Source organism: Chironomus tepperi, unplaced genomic scaffold (genome assembly GCF_022539635.2).
Source record: "Chironomus tepperi strain 1889 unplaced genomic scaffold, CSIRO-AGI_Ctep_v1 contig_34, whole genome shotgun sequence".
NCBI classification, from domain to species: Eukaryota; Metazoa; Arthropoda; class Insecta; order Diptera; family Chironomidae; genus Chironomus; species Chironomus tepperi.
In genome coordinates, this window is record NW_027226156.1 from 1196738 (window position 1) to 1215670 (window position 18933).

The 18933-nt window shown below is 31.0% G+C and overlaps 1 protein-coding gene across 1 annotated transcript in view; it reads left to right on the forward strand.

Moving 5' to 3' along the window:
- Window positions 1-1365: 1365 nt before the first annotated feature.
- LOC139095613 (calcium-activated chloride channel regulator 1-like) overlaps window positions 1366-18933 on the forward strand; it is a 47314-nt gene continuing 29746 nt past the window's right edge. The window contains exon 1 of the mRNA XM_070647005.1: window positions 1366-3624. Within this exon, the coding sequence (XP_070503106.1) occupies window positions 3466-3624 (159 nt within the window). The 5' untranslated portion in view covers window positions 1366-3465. The remainder of the gene's footprint in view (window positions 3625-18933) is intronic.

The window sequence follows — 18933 nt, forward strand, 5'->3', positions numbered from 1 at the left end:
CCCTAAAGCTTAGCATAACTAAAGCTGAAGATTACTGAGGCTGAGCATCTAAAATGCTGAGCTCCTTTGAGGCTGAGACTCATTCTGGCTGAGCGTCACTAAATCTGAGCGTAACTTAAGCTGAGCATCATTAAATATGAGCGTCACAATGACTAAGCATCAAAAGGGCTGAGCGTCACTAAAGCTGGCTAAGAACAAAGTACAGGACAACATCAACCACTCCATCCCATCCCTTCAGGTCACATCAACATGAATTCCCATCGCAAATCATCTCCAAAAAAACTACAAAAAACTCCAGAAGCACATCGAAAAACAAAATCATGAATTTTAATTGCACAGCGTCCCATCATCACAAACCATTTACAGTCCAAAATTTATTGCCAATCTTCTTCATTGTTTGTTATCGAACATTCAAAATTACGTCGTTTAATATTTTTTTTTTTTTGTTGTTTTCTTCCTCGTCGATCAGTTTTTTTGTATTTAAAGCTGATGAGGTTCACATGATGCAACACCACTACTATTGTAACGGACTTTTTTTTTATTCGTTTTTGGTGTGTTGTAGCACACTTGCTGTTTTGAGTCTTTTGTTTTGTTATTGCTGATTTTGTTTTGTGGTTGGTGTTCGTTGTTGATGTTTGATGTTTTGGAGATGGATTTGCATGTGCAATATGGAAATTTTTTGGATTGAGGATTTGGATGGAAATTGGAATTTTGGGATTGGGGTGATTCGAAGCTGTATGATTGAGGTATGAAATGATTCTAAGAATGAATCTAGTCAAATGGTGATGATTCTTGTACTAGGCATCCAGGGTATAGGTACAAATGGCATTTTGTATGGTATCTAGTACAGAATTGTACTTGATATATTCAGTTTAGGTTGTGAGACTCAATTCATGATTGAGTAAGGTCTACTGCGATGTTTACTACTTGGACTACAAAAACCATCCTTATCAAGTGTCATTTGGGGATTCGTTGCTTTCTAGGGTATATCTAGTGCAACTGCACAATCAAGAGCATCAAAGGTCTAGCTTTCAATACTTTAAGTTCGTTTTGTATTGTAGAAAAACATCTTATCCCTTGAAAACTCTATTCAAATGTTATTCTAAGGGATATCCCATCGATAACAATAGCTCGAGTACTATTTTGGGTACATCTTCTCATTCATGTCAATCCATTCATTCAGCTCGAATGTTTACCAACAAAATCCATAATAGTTCCCAATAAAAACAATCAAATTACCTGAGCATTCTAAAATCCAATGTTTTCTCAATGTTTTTCAATGTTTCCTCAATGTTTTCTATTGCTTTACCGTCAGTTCCACTCATTCCCTCCATGCACAACTCAACTTTAGTCTTACCAAAACTATCGTCACAAGCAGACGTGCGATAAAAAATTTAATTTTCATATTATTCGAACTACACAAAGTATTTCTCACACCTTTTCAAACACAGAAACAACACAAAAGTAAAATTCATAGTTTTTGTGTTTTTTTTACTGCCACATCGGTCGCTCGGTGTTTATGGATTTTAATAGTGAAAAAAATATTAGAAAAAAATAATAAACATAAACAAAGATTAAATGTCAAAAATTCTGTATTGGCAGAGGAGAGGCTGCAGTGAACTTTAGATAAATTTTTAAAGATTAAGAAAAGGTGAAATAAATTTTAAAAAAATTATTTTGAAATACAAAGTGGAAAATTGAAGAATTTGTGAACATTTCTGGATTATTTGAAGTGAAACTTGACTGAAAAAATTCAAAAAAATTGATAAAAAATTAGAGAAAAATTGTGAAAATTTTTAAAGATTTTAAAAAAAATTTAAAATTTTTTAAAAATTGTGAAAAATTTAAAAAATTGATAGAAAGTCAAAAAAGCTCCAAAATCAACAAAAAAACCGACTCATCTCTTAATTAACACACAAGACACCCAAATAAATGTCAAAAAGAACACAATCATTAAGTCCCATGCAATTCCAATAAATCTCAGCGCAGCAAATTATCCAAACATAAAAAAGAATCAAAAGAACCGCAAAAATATAAAATCGTTAAAACAGAAGCAAAAACTAAAGCAGAATCGAAAGCGATTAAAAAAAATCGAAACGATTAAGACACAGAAAACAGAATTGCCGCATATAGGAACTGAGAAAATAAGTAGTATAAGCGGAGCAACGGCACTGAAAGTAATTTAGACAGTCAATCGATATTTCACCTGTTTTATGCTTCATCAATCGAGTCTAGTTGTTGACTATTGTGAAGTAAATTTGTGGAAATTGTTGTGAAAATTAATTTTGAAAGTTGTGGATAAATTGAAAAAAAAATTGTCAAAAAATTGTGAAAAAATTGACAGAATTTTAATAGAAAATTGAGAATTTTTGATTAAAAATTGACAAAAAACTGTAAAAAAAATTGTAAAAAATTCGGAAAAATCTTCAAAAAATCCCTAAAAGTTCAACATCAGCATCCATATCATCACTCGAACCTTATCATTTACCAACTTATCACCCCCCAAAACAAATTTGACAGAGTTCAAGACACATAAATTCAATAACTTCGGAATCATATTCATTGAAGTAGACATAATCAGCTCAGATCAGAGTTTAACACAAATCTGTCAAATGTGATATTGAAGAGGATACGACGAAAAAGTTTTGATTAATTGTCAAGTTATTTTGAATATTTACGGAAGTGTAAAATTGGAATTTTAATTGAAAAAAATTGGAGAAATTGAGAAAAAATTGTGAAAAATCAAAAATTATTTGAAAAAAAATTGAGAATTTAGAATTGAAAATTGAGTCAAAAATTCATCAAAATTCCAACAAAAAAATCATCACCCGGCAAAACTTACAAATCCACTAAAATTACTCAATTAAACTTCGCAATTCGACCTCCAAACAGCACCCAAAAAAATAATAAAAATTACCTCATTAATTAGTTTGTTGACTTTGAAGCCGTTTAGTTGTGGAACGATTGCCAAGGCAGCGAGCCAAGAAGAACCAACAACAAAAATTTTGTGGATTAAAGTGAAAATTTTTAATTAAATTAAAAAAATCTAATTGGAAATTGTGAAGATTCGATCAAAAAGTGAGAAGAATTGGCAGAGAAAATTGTGAAAAAAAAGAGCCGACAAGAACAGTTTTGTGACGAATTTGTGGATTATTTGTGACTGATTGTATCGATTTTTGAGAGAAAAATCAACAAAAAATATTGAAAAATTGACAAAAATTCTTAAAAATTGACAAAAAAAAGTCTAGAAAATTTGCAAAGAAAAACTGTAAAAAATTTCACAAACTTTTACCCATTATCCGTAACCATGACACCGCATCGCACACAACAAACATAATCAATATTGTTTCCACAATTCGTAGTGCGACATAAAGTCATTTCTTTTAAAATTCATCTGTGCATATCGAAATAAAATAAAATAAAATAAAATTAGAAAACATAAAAAATAAAAATTTTTGTGAAAGCATGAAAATGTCAAATCTTGTGAAACTATTGTGTCTGATGCTTTGCATCGTATGTGCACAGTCAGTTGTTGTGCGTAATGGAGTTTATGATAATCTTGTGATTGAGATACAGAAGGATGTTAGCGATGAAGATTGCAGTCGATTTTTGGCAACACTTGAGGTGAGTTTTTATTATTTTTATTTGGGGTATTGACCCTCTGGATTGGTAGCAATGTCTCAAAACTGAATATGCTCACGATGGTTGAGGTTCTGATGAGATTCTTGCAATTTCAATGAATATCATAGAATTTCTCAGAAATTGTGAATGTTTGTTCAGAAAATTTGAGATATTTTGGTATCAATCCTGAGTTTCAACGTACTTGAAACATATAGACTCGACTTTGTTGATGTAACTGAACATTTTCGACACTAATTGTACATTTTAAGGGCCTATAAGGCTTTGAATGCTCCAATTTGGTATTTTAGACTGAATTATGGTCCAATTGAAATCAAGAGTTCAATTCAATGGATTCATTTGATCTAAAAGACTCAATTTAGGTTTGATTCGATCCAAAAGACTTCAATTTGGGTTCATTTGGATCCAAATCACTCATTTTAGGCACAATTGATCCTATCTGAAATTAACTTGACTTAAAATCTTCAAAACTGACTCTTACTTACTCTATGTGACTCTTAGTAGCCCTCAAATGCTCTCAGTCGCCCTCAGTCAACTTCAAAGTCCATAAAAAACATCCAAAAATTCTCACTTAAGAACAAAAGAAAGTTGATAATCGAAAGAAAATTCTTACCGGGAACCAGATTTTTATGACTTTATCTATGAATAATTTTGATTATTTCTTAATTTACATGATCATTTTTACTTTCGTGCATTTATCAACTCTAATAATGAAGATTCCCTTCCCCAAAATATTTTTATTGAACCTTCACGATTTTTTTTTATGTTTTTATTAAATGTTTTGAGTATTTTTTTGGTCTATTGATATCGAGGAGCTCACGAGCAATAAATTCTAAACAAAGTAGAAATAAAGGAAAAGAAATTAAAACGCGACACGCTGTGAGGAATGAAGAAAGATGGAGAATAAAGGCAATAAAATTGAAGCAAAGTGAGAGATTCAATAAAAATAAGACAGCTTGGATCATTTGGGATCGAATTTCAATCGAGTCTTTTTAAGTTTATTTGATGATTTTTTTCTTTTGGATTATTTTAATGATTGTTGCTTAATTTAGGGGATAATTTTGATGGGATTGGAGGGATTTATTTGGATTTTTGGATTTTTTGGGGGGATCAAGGGGGGTAGGTGGGCTAAAGGGGTCAAGGATGATTAGAATTTGAGGATTTTCAGTTGAATTCAAACATTTTTAATCAAATTTTCTCAAAATTCCTCAAATTTAAATTGAAAAATCTCAAAAAATCGTCAAAATTTCCAATAATTCTATAATTTTAATTCAAAAACATCAAAAAATGTCAAAATTTATTTCAAATCCACCTCAAAATGCCTCAAAAATTCAAAATCATCTCCAAAAAAATTCTCACAAAATTCTCAAAAAAAAAGCAATAAAAATTCCCATTCCCGATGTGATAATTACACAATTTCTGTTGTCCATGTCCTTAGTCGGACCTTTATTTCATTGACTTTCTCGCCCTTTTGTTTTGCCCACAAATTTTATGTTACATAATTCAAGTGTTTATGTGAAAAAAATCTTTGATTTTAATAAAGAAATCATAAAAAATAAATTGTTGAGAATTTGTGAGATTCTTTTATAGATGTTGTTGTTGTTTGGGGTATCGAAGGTGTTAAGTAATAAGTGATAAATGGAGTAATTGAATGGGAAGATTTTGAAGAGTAAAAAATGGAATTTTTTGGAATATTTTAAAGAATTTAAATGAAAATTGGGATTTGAATTAAAAAATCAAACAGCTAATCCAAAAATACAGCAAAAAATACTCAAAAAATCAATTTTAATTCTTAATTTCAACTTTTCAATTTTCCTCAACAAAAACAACCAAAAATTTCCCCATTTTCTTCCCAAAAATAATCATTTAATTAATTAGAATCACGTTTTTCTATATTTTTTCATCTCCACTTATTACAATTGTTTATATTTACCCAATGCACAGCTCTTTGTTACTAAACAATTTCCAGAAAGGGAGAAAAAATTCTAAATTTTTTTTTGTATATTTTTTCATCACTTTTGTTTTTGTTTTTCTCATTTTCATCGTGATTAATTCTGATATAAATCAAAATAGTGACTGCTTACATGATGTTGAGACTAATGAGAATTGAAATATGTAGATGGAAATTGGGGTTCGAGCGATGACAAGATGTGGATGTAATGAAGTGTTTTTGAGATGTTTTTACGATTTTGTGAATGTTAAAAAATTGTAAAAAAAATTGAAAATTTTATAAAAAATTAAAATTTAAAAAGATTAAAAAAAAATTTCAAAATTTTGAAAAATTCAAAAAAAAATTAAATTTTAAATTAAATTTGCACCTTTTTTCCAAATTCCCAAGAACCCAACTATCTCAAATACCATTCACAATTATCAAGCCAATTCCAATTCCAAAGAATTTTAAAAATATACTTTCGTGTTCTATTTCCTATTCATATCCAAACAAACAATACAACAAAGTCGAATATGTTTATCAAACTTCATGGATTGTAATGACATTCTTGACATTCAATACGACGAAAAAAATAAAAAGAATTCTTTTAAAAAAGTGTTTTTGTGCTGGAATTGAAAGTCTTTTTTGCTGATGTCAGGCTTTGTGTTGTTGTTTGTAATGGTGATATGTGGAGTTTAAGTGTGAGGTGCTTGTAGAGATGGTGGAGTCTAGGTTGAGAATTGTTTCAGGTTCCATAATAGACCCCCCTTGGGACCCCTTTGGGTGCCGAGTGCAGTCAAGATTGCAGCCTTCTAAATTATCAAATTCACGAAAATTGCGGAATTTCTCACAATTTTCTCAAAAGTCACCAAAAAATTGCAAAACCCTGCCTTATCCCATGACAAACACTTCATACTCCATCATTCTCTCATCACGACAAATATTCATCCATCCATCTATCCATACATTCATCCACAACCATACGCTATTATACTCAACACAAAATAATGACGACTGAATGACAAAATTTTAAAAAATATTTACATAATAATTAAATGACTCTTTTTTTCTGTCAATTTTTGCTCATTGTCATCGGTACACACAGAATTAAAAGCTTTTTGTTGAATTGCTATTTGCTTAAATTGGCAAATTTTGTGCAAATGGAATTGAGTAAAGATGATGAATTTTGATTGAGGAAGATGTGGCAATTATTACTTTTTGGATATATTAATGAAAAGGTTGAAGTTTAATGGAATTAAATGGAGACATTTTTGAGCAATTTTTGACATTTTTTGATGATTGTTTTAACATTTTTAAAAATTTTTTGACAATTTTTCATCAATTTTTGTCATCAATTTTTGATGGATTTTGCTAACTTTTGAGCATTTTTGATCAATTTCAGCCATCTTGCTCACTTCCTTACCCTCAATCCCATCTCTAGTCCCCCAAAGAACTCACAAACCAGAATCACCCGTATCCATAGCCGAATCATCTCAAATAAATATGGGAAAATTGAGTTGTCGTCTTCATTATAGCCTCACAATCTCATTATTTTCTCTTCCTTTTTTGTGTCTTTTTTTTTATTTTAATTTCTTTTTTAAAAAAGAATAAAGAAATTGGAAAAAATAAGAGACAAGAGAAACTTGCTCAATACCATATTTGTGTAACCTGATAGCATTACAAGAATATATGAGGGAACAAAATATAAAACAAACACGAAGCTGAAATTCAGTATTTTTGTTGTTGCTTTATTAATCGTTATGAGTTGTTAGGGAAAATAAATTTAACAATTTTATTGATTTTTGGAAATTTGTTGACACGTCGAGATGGTTTAATTAAGAAAAGTTCTATTCGGTGGATGCTTTAGGAGCAATTTGTATGAAATGGATGGGAAAAATGGAATAAAATTTCATTTTTTCAGGTTACAGGGCAGTAAGGGGACCCACCCCGTCCTTCTCTCTTCCGTCCCCAATGTGAATGATCTGCAATTCATTCTTAAACCATATTTGATCCAAAAATCCCTAGAAAACTCTAGAGCTGTGTCCAAAATAGAGAAAGAAGGAATAGAGGTGGGGTACCTACCCTGTTGCATATCCTGAAATTGTTGAATTAGTCAAATCAATCAATTTTTCAGCACCAATGCAATCTCTACACTACTAAAAATCCCCTTTAATCATCAAAATTCAACCCCACATCGCCCATATCCCAACAATATCCCATACATCTTCACCATCATCTCAAAAACTTCTTCATTTCTTCTTCTTACTCTCTTCTCAAAATTCTTTTATTCACTAAAAATTCTGATCAAGATACGCAGTCTTCCATCTACTCCTTAATATTTATTGATATCATCTTGCTAAGCCATCATTGATTATATGACGATAATAATTTTCATAGACAACATAGTAAAAGAGGATTTTTAATTGAGTTATCAAGAAAAAAAAAGTCTGTGAATTTAGATATCAATTTACAATCACCATCGATGCTGATTATTCATCACGTTAAGATTGCTTAATTAATTAGAATTTTTTTCGTGATTTTTAATTGATGTTGAGCTGTATAATAGAGTTGTTGAGGTGCTGGGATGTTGTCAGACGGCATACGGAGTAGAATTGTCTGAAAATCCGGTTCCAGACCAGAATTAAGGCTCATAATTCAATTTCCATCAATTTAAATTCAATTAACATCAAAATCACCCAAAATTCTCATTAAATTCAACACCAAGTCAACCCTATCACGTCATAAAAATTCTCCACGGATTCAATTTCACCTCACAAAAAAAAATCCAATTTGACATGCAAACATTTTTCCATTAATTCAATATCTCTCAATTTCAATCGCCAGTAAAGCATCATCGAATTCACATCGAAATCACAATTCAAATGCAAATTTTCCGTAATCATCTTTTTTTTTGTGTATAATTCAATGCCATATTCATTTGATATTCATCATGCCCTTCATTCATTCTCATCATCATCGATAGTCTTCGTTTTATTCTATATAAAAATGTATACAATATTTTTTTTCATGTGAATGTAAATGCAGAACTTTATTGGAACTTTAATGTGCATGTAAATTGCATCATCGTTCATTATATTTTTTTGCATGTTACTGCTTGCTGGCTTTTGCATGGCATCATGCAGTTTTCAGAGTCTTTATGTTTATGTTTATTAGCTGGATATGCGATTTGATGGGGAATTTGGGACGTGTTGTCTTTGAGGAAACAAAAATTCAATTTTTTGGTCAAATTTTTGAAAGAAAAATTGAGAATTTTGGAAAATGTTGCAATTTTAGCAATTCTAGTCTTCTGTGTACTTTGCTTGCCACTTTTTTCTATAAAAATGTCTATCTTAAAGTTTTCAAAAATTTTCCAGCTTCTGGAAAAACAAGAAAAACTTTTCGAGGTGGAGAAAATTTTTTTTTCAAATTTTACAACATTTTGACTATTTTTTGGCTGTTTTTTTTTAATTTGATGGACTTTGAATGACAGTATTTATACAAAACCACATTTAAGATAACAATTACTCAAAAATGCGCCTTATTCACTCCCAACTTTCCTTACTTGCCAAAAAAAAAGTTAAGGAAAAAAATGCATTTTCAATAAATTCCTCCAACGATTTATATTCATCGTAATTATGAATGTTGTTTCATTTTCAATCCACAACAAACAAGTCAGCATAACAAAAAAAAGCAAGCGAGAAGAGAAACTAGACAGTTTCATGCCTAACATTATGGAAACTTGTGAAGCCACTTTTTCTTCTCTCGATGAGCCTCAAAATGCATTGGAACATGAGATTATTTGTGCTGTGATGATGATGCTTTCTGCATGCAGTGCCTGCGGTTGTCATGACTTTTTTTGGAATTGTAGATTGCTGTGCTCGAATTTTTCTTTTTGTGGATTCGATGTGAAGATGAGCAGAAAATTTGGCTTTGAAATAGCTTGAAGAGCTGAAAAACTACCTAATATTCTTGACTCTAAGAGTTCAAGAGACTCATTACTGAATCTATGTCCATACTGTACCCCACTAGAAACAGAAACAATCAAATAACGCCGACACAGCATCTGCTGTTTTAATTATAGTAATTTCGTACAAATAAGGCTAACATTTTATGTAAATTCTTTTCGGTAAGGTACGAATTATGAATAAATATATCAATTTTTTGGGATTATATTTAAGGCAAAAATGTGGAAATATTAAAATATGATGCTGATTTGAAGATGATACATACTAATTAGATGTTGCTTTAGCCTAAAAGGCTTCATTGGATTGTGGATTATAGAACATATAAAGAAAATATATTGAGCGCATGTAAGGAGTGCGTATATGGTGCGCATATAAGTGGCGCATATAAGTGGCGCATTAAAGTGGCGCATATAGGGTGCGTATTTAAAGGGCGCATATAAGAGTGCGCATAAATGAGGCATATAGTGGTTTAATGTGGGCATTCATGGATAATATATGCGACATATAGTTGCTGGTCTGATTGCGGTGCATTATGACTCAAATCTTTAAGTTGGAATGCCAGAAGCTTGTTCAACATACTTCATAACTCATTAAGCACCAAAAATACAGTTCAGTTACATGCCAAATTTATTTCACTTGTTTCCTGTTCTGTTAAACTACATCCAATTAAAAATACTCAAACCATGTCGCGCGATGTCTTTTAATTATTACAATTTTCATAAAACATAATTTCATGTTAAGTCCACCATCCAGGTCTGGTGCTGATTATGCATACTAAATGACCATTCATCTCGAAAAAAATATTCAAATTTTCCTACGAATTCTTTTAATCTTTAATGAAAACATTACAAGCGATTATGGGAGACATTAAAACAGGTCTGAAACAAATTTTCATAACTTTTTTGTGTCTCTTTTAGTCCGATTATTTATAACTGATATAAATGCTGCCTGTATGCGTGTGCGTGTGTCCATCTCTCTCTATATTTCTGTATTTGACCATTTTACTTTATTGTGATATCATAATAATGTCACGCTAATCAGCTTGATATCAAATATCTTACAGTGTCGTTTTAATGGATTCTTTGGTTGCTTTTTGGACAGTTAAGTCTTTTGTGTTATTTGAGATAAATTTGAGATTCTTGATCATTTTAACAGATGTTAGCTGGGATCATTGGGAGAGATAATAGAGTGTAATAGGGGAACAGAAGGAGGTTGGATGTTGAATTGAGGATTTTAAGTGATTTTGGTGGATCAGAGCATGTCTGAGCAACCTAAATGGTATGTAATGGTATGCAAGAAAGCCTCGGGAGATATGCAAGTAATATTACCTCGGGGCACTAAAATATTAAGTCATATAGGTAGTTTGACCCCAACTAATCCCTAGATGCACCCACCAGTACACTATAGTACCGCAACCCACAGATTACCCACCCCTGCAATCGAAGAAAAAACCATAAAAATTCGATACAAATTTGATAGGATAAATAAGAGATTAAATAATAAAACACACAGAGCGACATCAGAGACAATAACAGCAGAAACCAGCAGCAACAACAGCGAAGTCAAGATTATAATAATAACAAGAATAACAGAAAAAGTTAATATAATTCAATCTTTAAAAATATACAAAAAGAAATTCTAAGACGGACTTAAGAATTATTGAATTTTGTGGCTTTTTTCTTATTAATATTCACTCATAAATCTAGTCTTTTGAGGCACAAAAATAAAAGAAGAAAAATATTTATTTTAAAAACAGTCACAAATGGATGAATTTAATCCCCTAGTGGACATTCGATAGACAGGTTTCTGTCTTCGTTGATGAAAAATATTAAATAATGTCGGTGGGATTTTAAGATTTAATTATTTTTGTTCTGGTTGTCAAAATTGGACTGTAACCTAGATTTTAAGTAATTAAACTTGATTCTGGTTTTGAGAATAATGGATCGGAAAAAGTTAAAATTGTCGTTAAATTGAGAAAATAATTAAAAATTTTTGAATTTTAATCAAATAATTTTAAATAAAATTGAAATATTTTTTAAAAATTTAAAAATCAAAAAATTTAAAAATCAAAAAATTTAAAAATTAAAAATAAAAAATTTTTAAAATCTAAAACTGAAAAATTTAAAAATTTAAAATTGAAAATTTTAAAAAAATATATATAGATAAATCCAACTTCTTACACAATCACCATAAACTCAATTTTTATATAATCCAAATTACTATTATTTCGCCATTTCAAATTCAATTTGCCCACAAAAATAAAAATAAAAATGATAACAACTAGTCTTGTCGATGCAATTTCCCTTATTACTATCATTAATTCTATATAAAAAATTATAAGAAACAATACAGAAATAAAATTTTAAATTTTATACCTAGAAAGCATAAAGAAGAAAATTATCGAGTAAGCAAAAAGTCATATTGCACATGCAACGAGTGAGGTAGACATGCAAAGGAATGAATGGAATAAGAGACAGAGAAGAAGTGAATGTAACATAATCCATGATTTAAATATTAAGTATGGAGGTTCCTTGTGGAGATTTTGAGTTGAAATGAATTTTAGAAAAATTTTAAAAAGAATTTAAAATTTTTTTAAAAAATTCAAAAATTAAAAAAAAAAATTAAAAATTTTAAAAAAATTGAAAAATTTAAAAAAAGTTAAAAAAATTGAAAATTTTGAAAAAATTCAATCTCAAGGGTCTCACGTCTCTACATTACAATCACTAGCTTTTAGGGTTCGCCCAGATGCGCAGGCCTGCAGCAGGCCTGCAGTTTCTATTGTTCTAGATGTGCATCCAGATGCGCATCCAATTGCATCCAACTGCATCCATCTGAACTTTTTGTATGGAAATTTTTTTCATAAAAAATGATGGAAAATTGCATTTTTGAGAGTTTTTCACCGTCGTAATTGGAAAGCTAAATCAAAAATAACATTTCTATGATATTCTAACTTTATTTTTAAAAATTTAAAAAAATGTAATTTTCCAGTGTTTTTCCAAGTTTTTCATCATTATATATGAAAATTAAGGGAAAACTAGCATTTTCCAAGATTTTTCATCATTAAAATATGTGAATTCATGTGAAAAATTGTCATTTTCAGAGTTTTTAAAGTATTTGGTTAAATTTTCAGATGCATTTGGATGCGCATCCAGATGCGCAGGCCTTCTGCAGGCCTGCAGTTTTCTGCATCTCTGCATCTATCTGCATCTAATTTTGGCGAACCCTACTAGCTTTTATGCCTTCTAACAATATTTCTTCTCTTCTTTTGCATTTTAAAATCAAATTACAAACTTTATTTTTTTGCAGTTCTTTCTCTTCTACCTCCTCCATGCCTTCTTCTTTCCATCCCATACACTCCACCACGTTGTATCGTAACATAAGTTTTTTATGTGAAGACAGTGAACTTTTGAGGATTTGCGAGTGAAACTAGAAATAGAAAATATTAGCAAAACTTTTGCAAACTAGAATGCCATGCCGTGCCATCTTCATTGTTGTTTTGAGGTTATGTTTATTTTGTTGATTAAACAATGGAAATTATTGACTTTTGGGTGATTGCATGAGTTTTGGTTGGATTCGAGAGCTGATTGAGTTGTTTGATGGGATTGGGTTGGGTTTTAGTGGTTTTTTGTACAATTTTACTGAAATTACAACTTGTTCAGTCCCCAAATTCAAGCTACATTTCCTAACTCAAATTCAACCATTTCTGTCCATACAATTTCCATACAATTCACATCCATTCTTCCTTCTTTCTTGTCCCTTTTGTCTATTCTTCATCCTCAACAACATCTCATGTTCTTAATGTTCAAGGACCATAAATGCACATCATTAATGCACAACAAAAAGCAGAACAGAACAACAAACAGATCAGAAAATTGCATGCAAAAATATTCACATAAAATTTCATTTCAATAAAGCACAAAAGACGCTCAATTTTATTTATTTCGTGCTGTTGCACATCTCATGCATAACAGCAGTCACGTACGAGGTGCAAAAAGTATAAAAATTCCCATTTTTACGCTTTATTTGACTTTTTAGTTAAGCGAGAAAAAAAAAATCATTTAAAAATCTTGTATTTTCTTGCTGCATAGAAGGAGGTCGTCTTGATGCTTTTGCAAAATTGTATGGGAGGAATTGCATGCACAAATTGGCATAGAAAAAGTGAGACACACGGAGATGAACACGAAATGAAATTTGTGGAAGAGGTTGAAGATGCAGAGATGCATTTTTGAGGTAAAGAAGTGGATTTTGGATCGAGTTGAAACATCCAAAAATTGACCAGAATCTATAAAAAAATGTCCCCAAAAATCCACATCCGCTCATAAAGTTCCTTCCAAATTTCTTCATTCCTTAAATATTCATGATTTATGGCATGCGCTTTGTCATTTTTATGAACCATTCTTACAAATTGTCATGTCTTGTTTCATGCTACAATACAGTACAGGACATAACAATTAACAACATGCTGTAAGCAATAAAACAATAAAAATTTCATTTCCCAAAGGACACAAAAAAATGTTTTTTGAATATTTAATTGTGAGAAATTTTGGGATTGTCAAGTGTGGGAAAGCAATTGTCGGGTTTGTAGATGAGTTCTAGGAAAGTTTGAGTCTAGACCTGTAAAATGATGCAAGATATCAATCCTGTAATTATCAGGAATTCAATAGAAATTGAAAATATTGAAAAAATGTCAAAATTTCAATTTTCGATCCCATTTCCATCAAAATTCCTTCAAAAAAATGTCACAAAATATCCGATAAATCCAAAATTCTCTATTGAACATGCACAAGAATTCAATTCCATAACAAAGAAAGAAGTAAATCCCCTTAAACATGTTTTGTTGCACATAATCCCTTAGACAACAATAATAATCATCTTATATGTTCCTAACAATAGGCAGTTGTTGCATTTGCACCATACAAAAATGTCGTATTTTCATGAAATTTAAAGGAATTAAAAGATCAGATAAGCATTAAAGCTGAGACGATGATCAAAATCATGAAAAAAGACAGAAAAAAAGGTTTTAAGAAATTCTCGCAATCTTTTGCAATCTTAGAGCTAAATTGCGAGTGCTTGTTATATGTTGAAGAGTTTTTGGCTGCATACAATGAGGTCTTTGTTGTCTCTGAACATAAAAATGCATTTTTATCGTCACATTTCTGGAGATTTTGAGAGGATTTTGTTAAAATTGAAAGAAGAATTGAGATGGAATTGGATAAAAAGGGTTAAAGATTAACGATAAGAGGTTGTTTGCAGTGTTTTCATGTACATTAAGCTGCATAACCTCAAAAAAATTGTTGATGAAAAGTTGTTGTTCTAACCTCCAAAATCTCCAGAGTTGCGATTCTATCCTCAAAACTCTCTAAACTTGCAATTAAAACTCAAAATTGTCAATTTTACCCTCAAAATTACTTAAATTCGCAAACATAACCTCAAAACTGTCTGGTTTGGCAACTTTAACCTCAAAATTGTCCGAATTTAGTTGAGCATGCTAACTTAAGTATACTAACTTGAGTATACTGACTTAAGTGTACTAGCTCTATTCAAATTCACAACCCTAACCTCAAAAACTCCCCAAAATTCGCCAACCTAACCTCAAAATTCAATTCCAAAAATTTCATCCAACAATCACTTCCATCAAACGCAAAAAAAAGTGACTCAATTCGCTTTAGAAATTGTAAAATTTATTGCATTTCATTCACAACAAACAAAAGCTCTCTCCATAAAAATACACATCTCGTCTTCAATTCATCCAGGTATCCATTCAACAGCATATATATCCAATTTTAAAATTTATATCTGTACAAATATCGTCTTTTAAAACAAAACAATTGCATTGTGTTGTCGCAAATTTTATGTGCATTGAGTAAAAATGTTGAGGAACAGTTTTGATTACAGGGATTGGAGAATGGTTGGAAGTGGAATTGCATTTAGGCTGTTTGGGATGAAGTTGGATGTTGTAGCTTGTATGGCTTCAGTGAGATAAGTTAAGAATGCTTAATTGAGTATACTAAATTGAGTATGCTAATTTGGGTATACTAACTTGAGTATACTAACTTGAGTGTACTAACTTGAGTATACTAATTTGAGTATACTTACTTAGCATCCCAATCATGACTCAAGCATCTTAAAGGTCATCCACTTAAAACTAAATCTCCAAAATTCCATGTCTTCCAGACATCTCAAGCACAATATCCCCTCGGCACAACATCTGAGGTCACCAATAAGTCGCATTAACATTCATACAGAAAGAAATGATTCCTCTTTAAAAGTCTTTAAAAAATTTTCAAGAAAATCTTCTTAACTTATTGTCGTCAATTCTAAGTATTTAGTCAGACAATCCACATAGAAAGTCGTGACGACTGCAGAACTTTTTTTCATTTCCATTCGGCTTCTGACTGTCGATTTTGATCTTTTTTTTGCCTTTTTGCTTTGTCTTTTTTAATCCGCTTTTTTTTCATGCGCGATATTCAAAAGCCAGGAACAATTCCATGACATGATATGTGTCTGTTTCGTCATCATCTGCTTAAAGATTTAAATTTTTATTCTGCATGAAATGATTTAGTGGCGATTTTTTTGGGACTGGACTGAACACAAAGAAAGAGTCATTAAATGATGATGATGATTTTGAGAAAAAGCTGAAGGAACCGATTATGGAATATGAGATGTAATTTTAAAAGGCAGGCAGACGATTTGCTATTTATTGCTGATGATAAGTGAAAAAAGGTGCTTAAATTGATCGGATTAAATAATGAATCAGAAAATTAGTATTTTCATTGTTTGGGGGATTTGGAGATTCAAATGAGTTGATTTGGTGACTTTTTGAGGTTATGATGGGTGGTATGGAGGTTGGGATGGTTAAATGTGAAAAATTTGGAGGTTAGATTGACAAAATTTAATGATTTTTAAGGTTATGATGAGAAAATTTTGAAGAATTTTGAGGTTAAATTGATCAGATTTGAAGAAATTTGAGGTTAGATTGTCTAATTTGAAGGATTTTGATACTAAATTTGCATGTTTTGCCAGCTTATTGTTGAAATTGCTGTCTTCAAACCCAAAATCATCAAAAATAACTCAAATAAGTACCTTAACTCCTTCATAATCATCACTATCTTAAACTCCACATTTTTACACTAAATATAGCCTGAAATTCTCCACCTTAATAATCTATTTTTACGAGCTCCAATTTCCTTCATTCCTAAAGATCCAATAACATAGACTAAAACCTTCTTATTTTGATTCCATTTTACAAATTTCACATTTTATTTCATCAATCAGATTAATTTCCTTAATTCTCATTTATTTATGTTTATCACACAGCCCAGAACTACTTAAAGAATATACAATAATTTTTAATGGACATTCTTTGTTAAGTCTGATAATAATAAAAATGAGATTTGATCGAGGAGAAAATTGCTTGATTCTAGACATAAATATGAAGTCAAGACAGCAGTTCCAGCAATAAAAAGTAGAATTTAAATTTGTTTTGCTAATTTTAATAACTAAGCGGATTATTCATAAATTGGATGTAAATTCTAAGTGATTTAGTGTTTGGAATGGATGGAACAGCCAGTCTGAGTCTCAAAATCATCGCTCGGGTCCCAAAATTTCCAAGAACAAAATTTCCCAACGCAACATGATCTCATTCACTTTTACATCAAAAATGTATGTGCCTGCCTGCTTCTGTTATTCAAATCATCCATAAATGCACATGTCATATTCACATGTCTTCCTCCTTCTTTCTGCTTTATGCTTTCCATTCTGCTTATTTAGCTTCGCTTTTCTCCTCCTTCATTATGATCTCATGTTGCAGAATTAAACAACGTTTATCGCATAAAAATGATCAGTTTACAAAAAGTGCAATGAGAGGAAATTGAAAAACATAATGACACATTAGAGTGCTTATGTATCAAGAAAGTGCATAGCTTTTTTTGTGTAATTTGTTGCATTTTGGATTTCTATTACAAAAAGAAATTGATGAGATTTTTTTAGTGTGGGAAAGTTGGATGGGTATGTAGTTTCTATGATTCAGGTGTATTGTGACTTGAAGGAGAGATGTTAGGAATGTACATGAGTAGCTAGGCATTGTCTCGTAAGGATGTCGATGTCTTGAGTTTGGGAAGCTCTAGAAAGTCAATATTGAGACATTCTCTCAAGTTGGCTTACTTTTCTGGTCAATTGTACTTCATAGCTTCCATTAGATGGCATCTTAAGCTTACTAACCCACAGGTTATAGTGCTCCACAGCCTAAAGTACCTAATTCTCTCTTAACCAACCCCAAAACACCCATTTCTATCCTAATCTACTCCAAAATAATCCCAAAAATAACAATTTTTGCACATCAAACTCATCAGACCATTTCCATTCATTCCTACATCATCCAATAAATCACAGTCACATGTGCAGACGTAGCAAACAATTCATTTTATTCATTAAAAAAATATTCATTTCCAAAAATAATCTCCAAAAAAAAGTCGGCATTCACAAAAAAACAGAAAAAATTTCTCATTAAAAAATAAAGATGCTTGAGTGTGTACACATGTGCATGCATGAAGGTCTGACTAATGCGACACATTTTTTAACTAAGTTTTCTTTTTAGTTCCTCATTTGAATTTTTTTCCATCAACACATGTGGACTAGATGAATTTTTGTAACTGAAAAAGGACCACATTGGGGGTAAAAAGACTCAAAATGTTCATAATTCATACCAGCTTATGCAGCCATACATTTCAAAATCTACAGTAACTCAATACAGCCAGCATTAATAACCGTTTAAAGAATGTCTTAAAGAACTCAATCGACAAGAAAAAAGGACACAAAAATGTGTAAAAATTTGAGAGAAAAAACATCTTTTGTAGTTTTTTTTTACGGTGCCTGTTTGTTAAACACTTCCTTGATCGTCTCAAATTTCATATTTGCTTTTTTATAGTCTTCAATATTATTTTATATGAATTATTACTTAATAGAGTTTTAGTTACATGTGAACACATTGTGGAGTGTTTTTTGATGACAAACATTTTGTGAGAAATTTTTATGACAATTTTTTAGGGATGTAGATTGTTAAATTGATGATTTAGGAAGCTAATAGGCTTGGCAAGACCTATTCACAGTCGGCGTCTGAAGCTGGCTCTATCCGGCTCTATACCGCTTGCCAATTACCAATCCTAAGTGTAATACTGTCTCTATCAACAGATTCTATTCACAGCTAATATTAACAAGCTCCAAAGTTCCAATATCCCATCCAATAACTCATCCAAACTGTCCAATATATAGGACAAAAGTCTCTAATATGATAAAAAATCCCCAAAAATCAGCAACATCTGCTAACATTCGCGAAAGAATTAATGAGATAAAAAATATTCAGCAAGAAACTCAACGACAGTACAGAAGCAGCTGTTATTT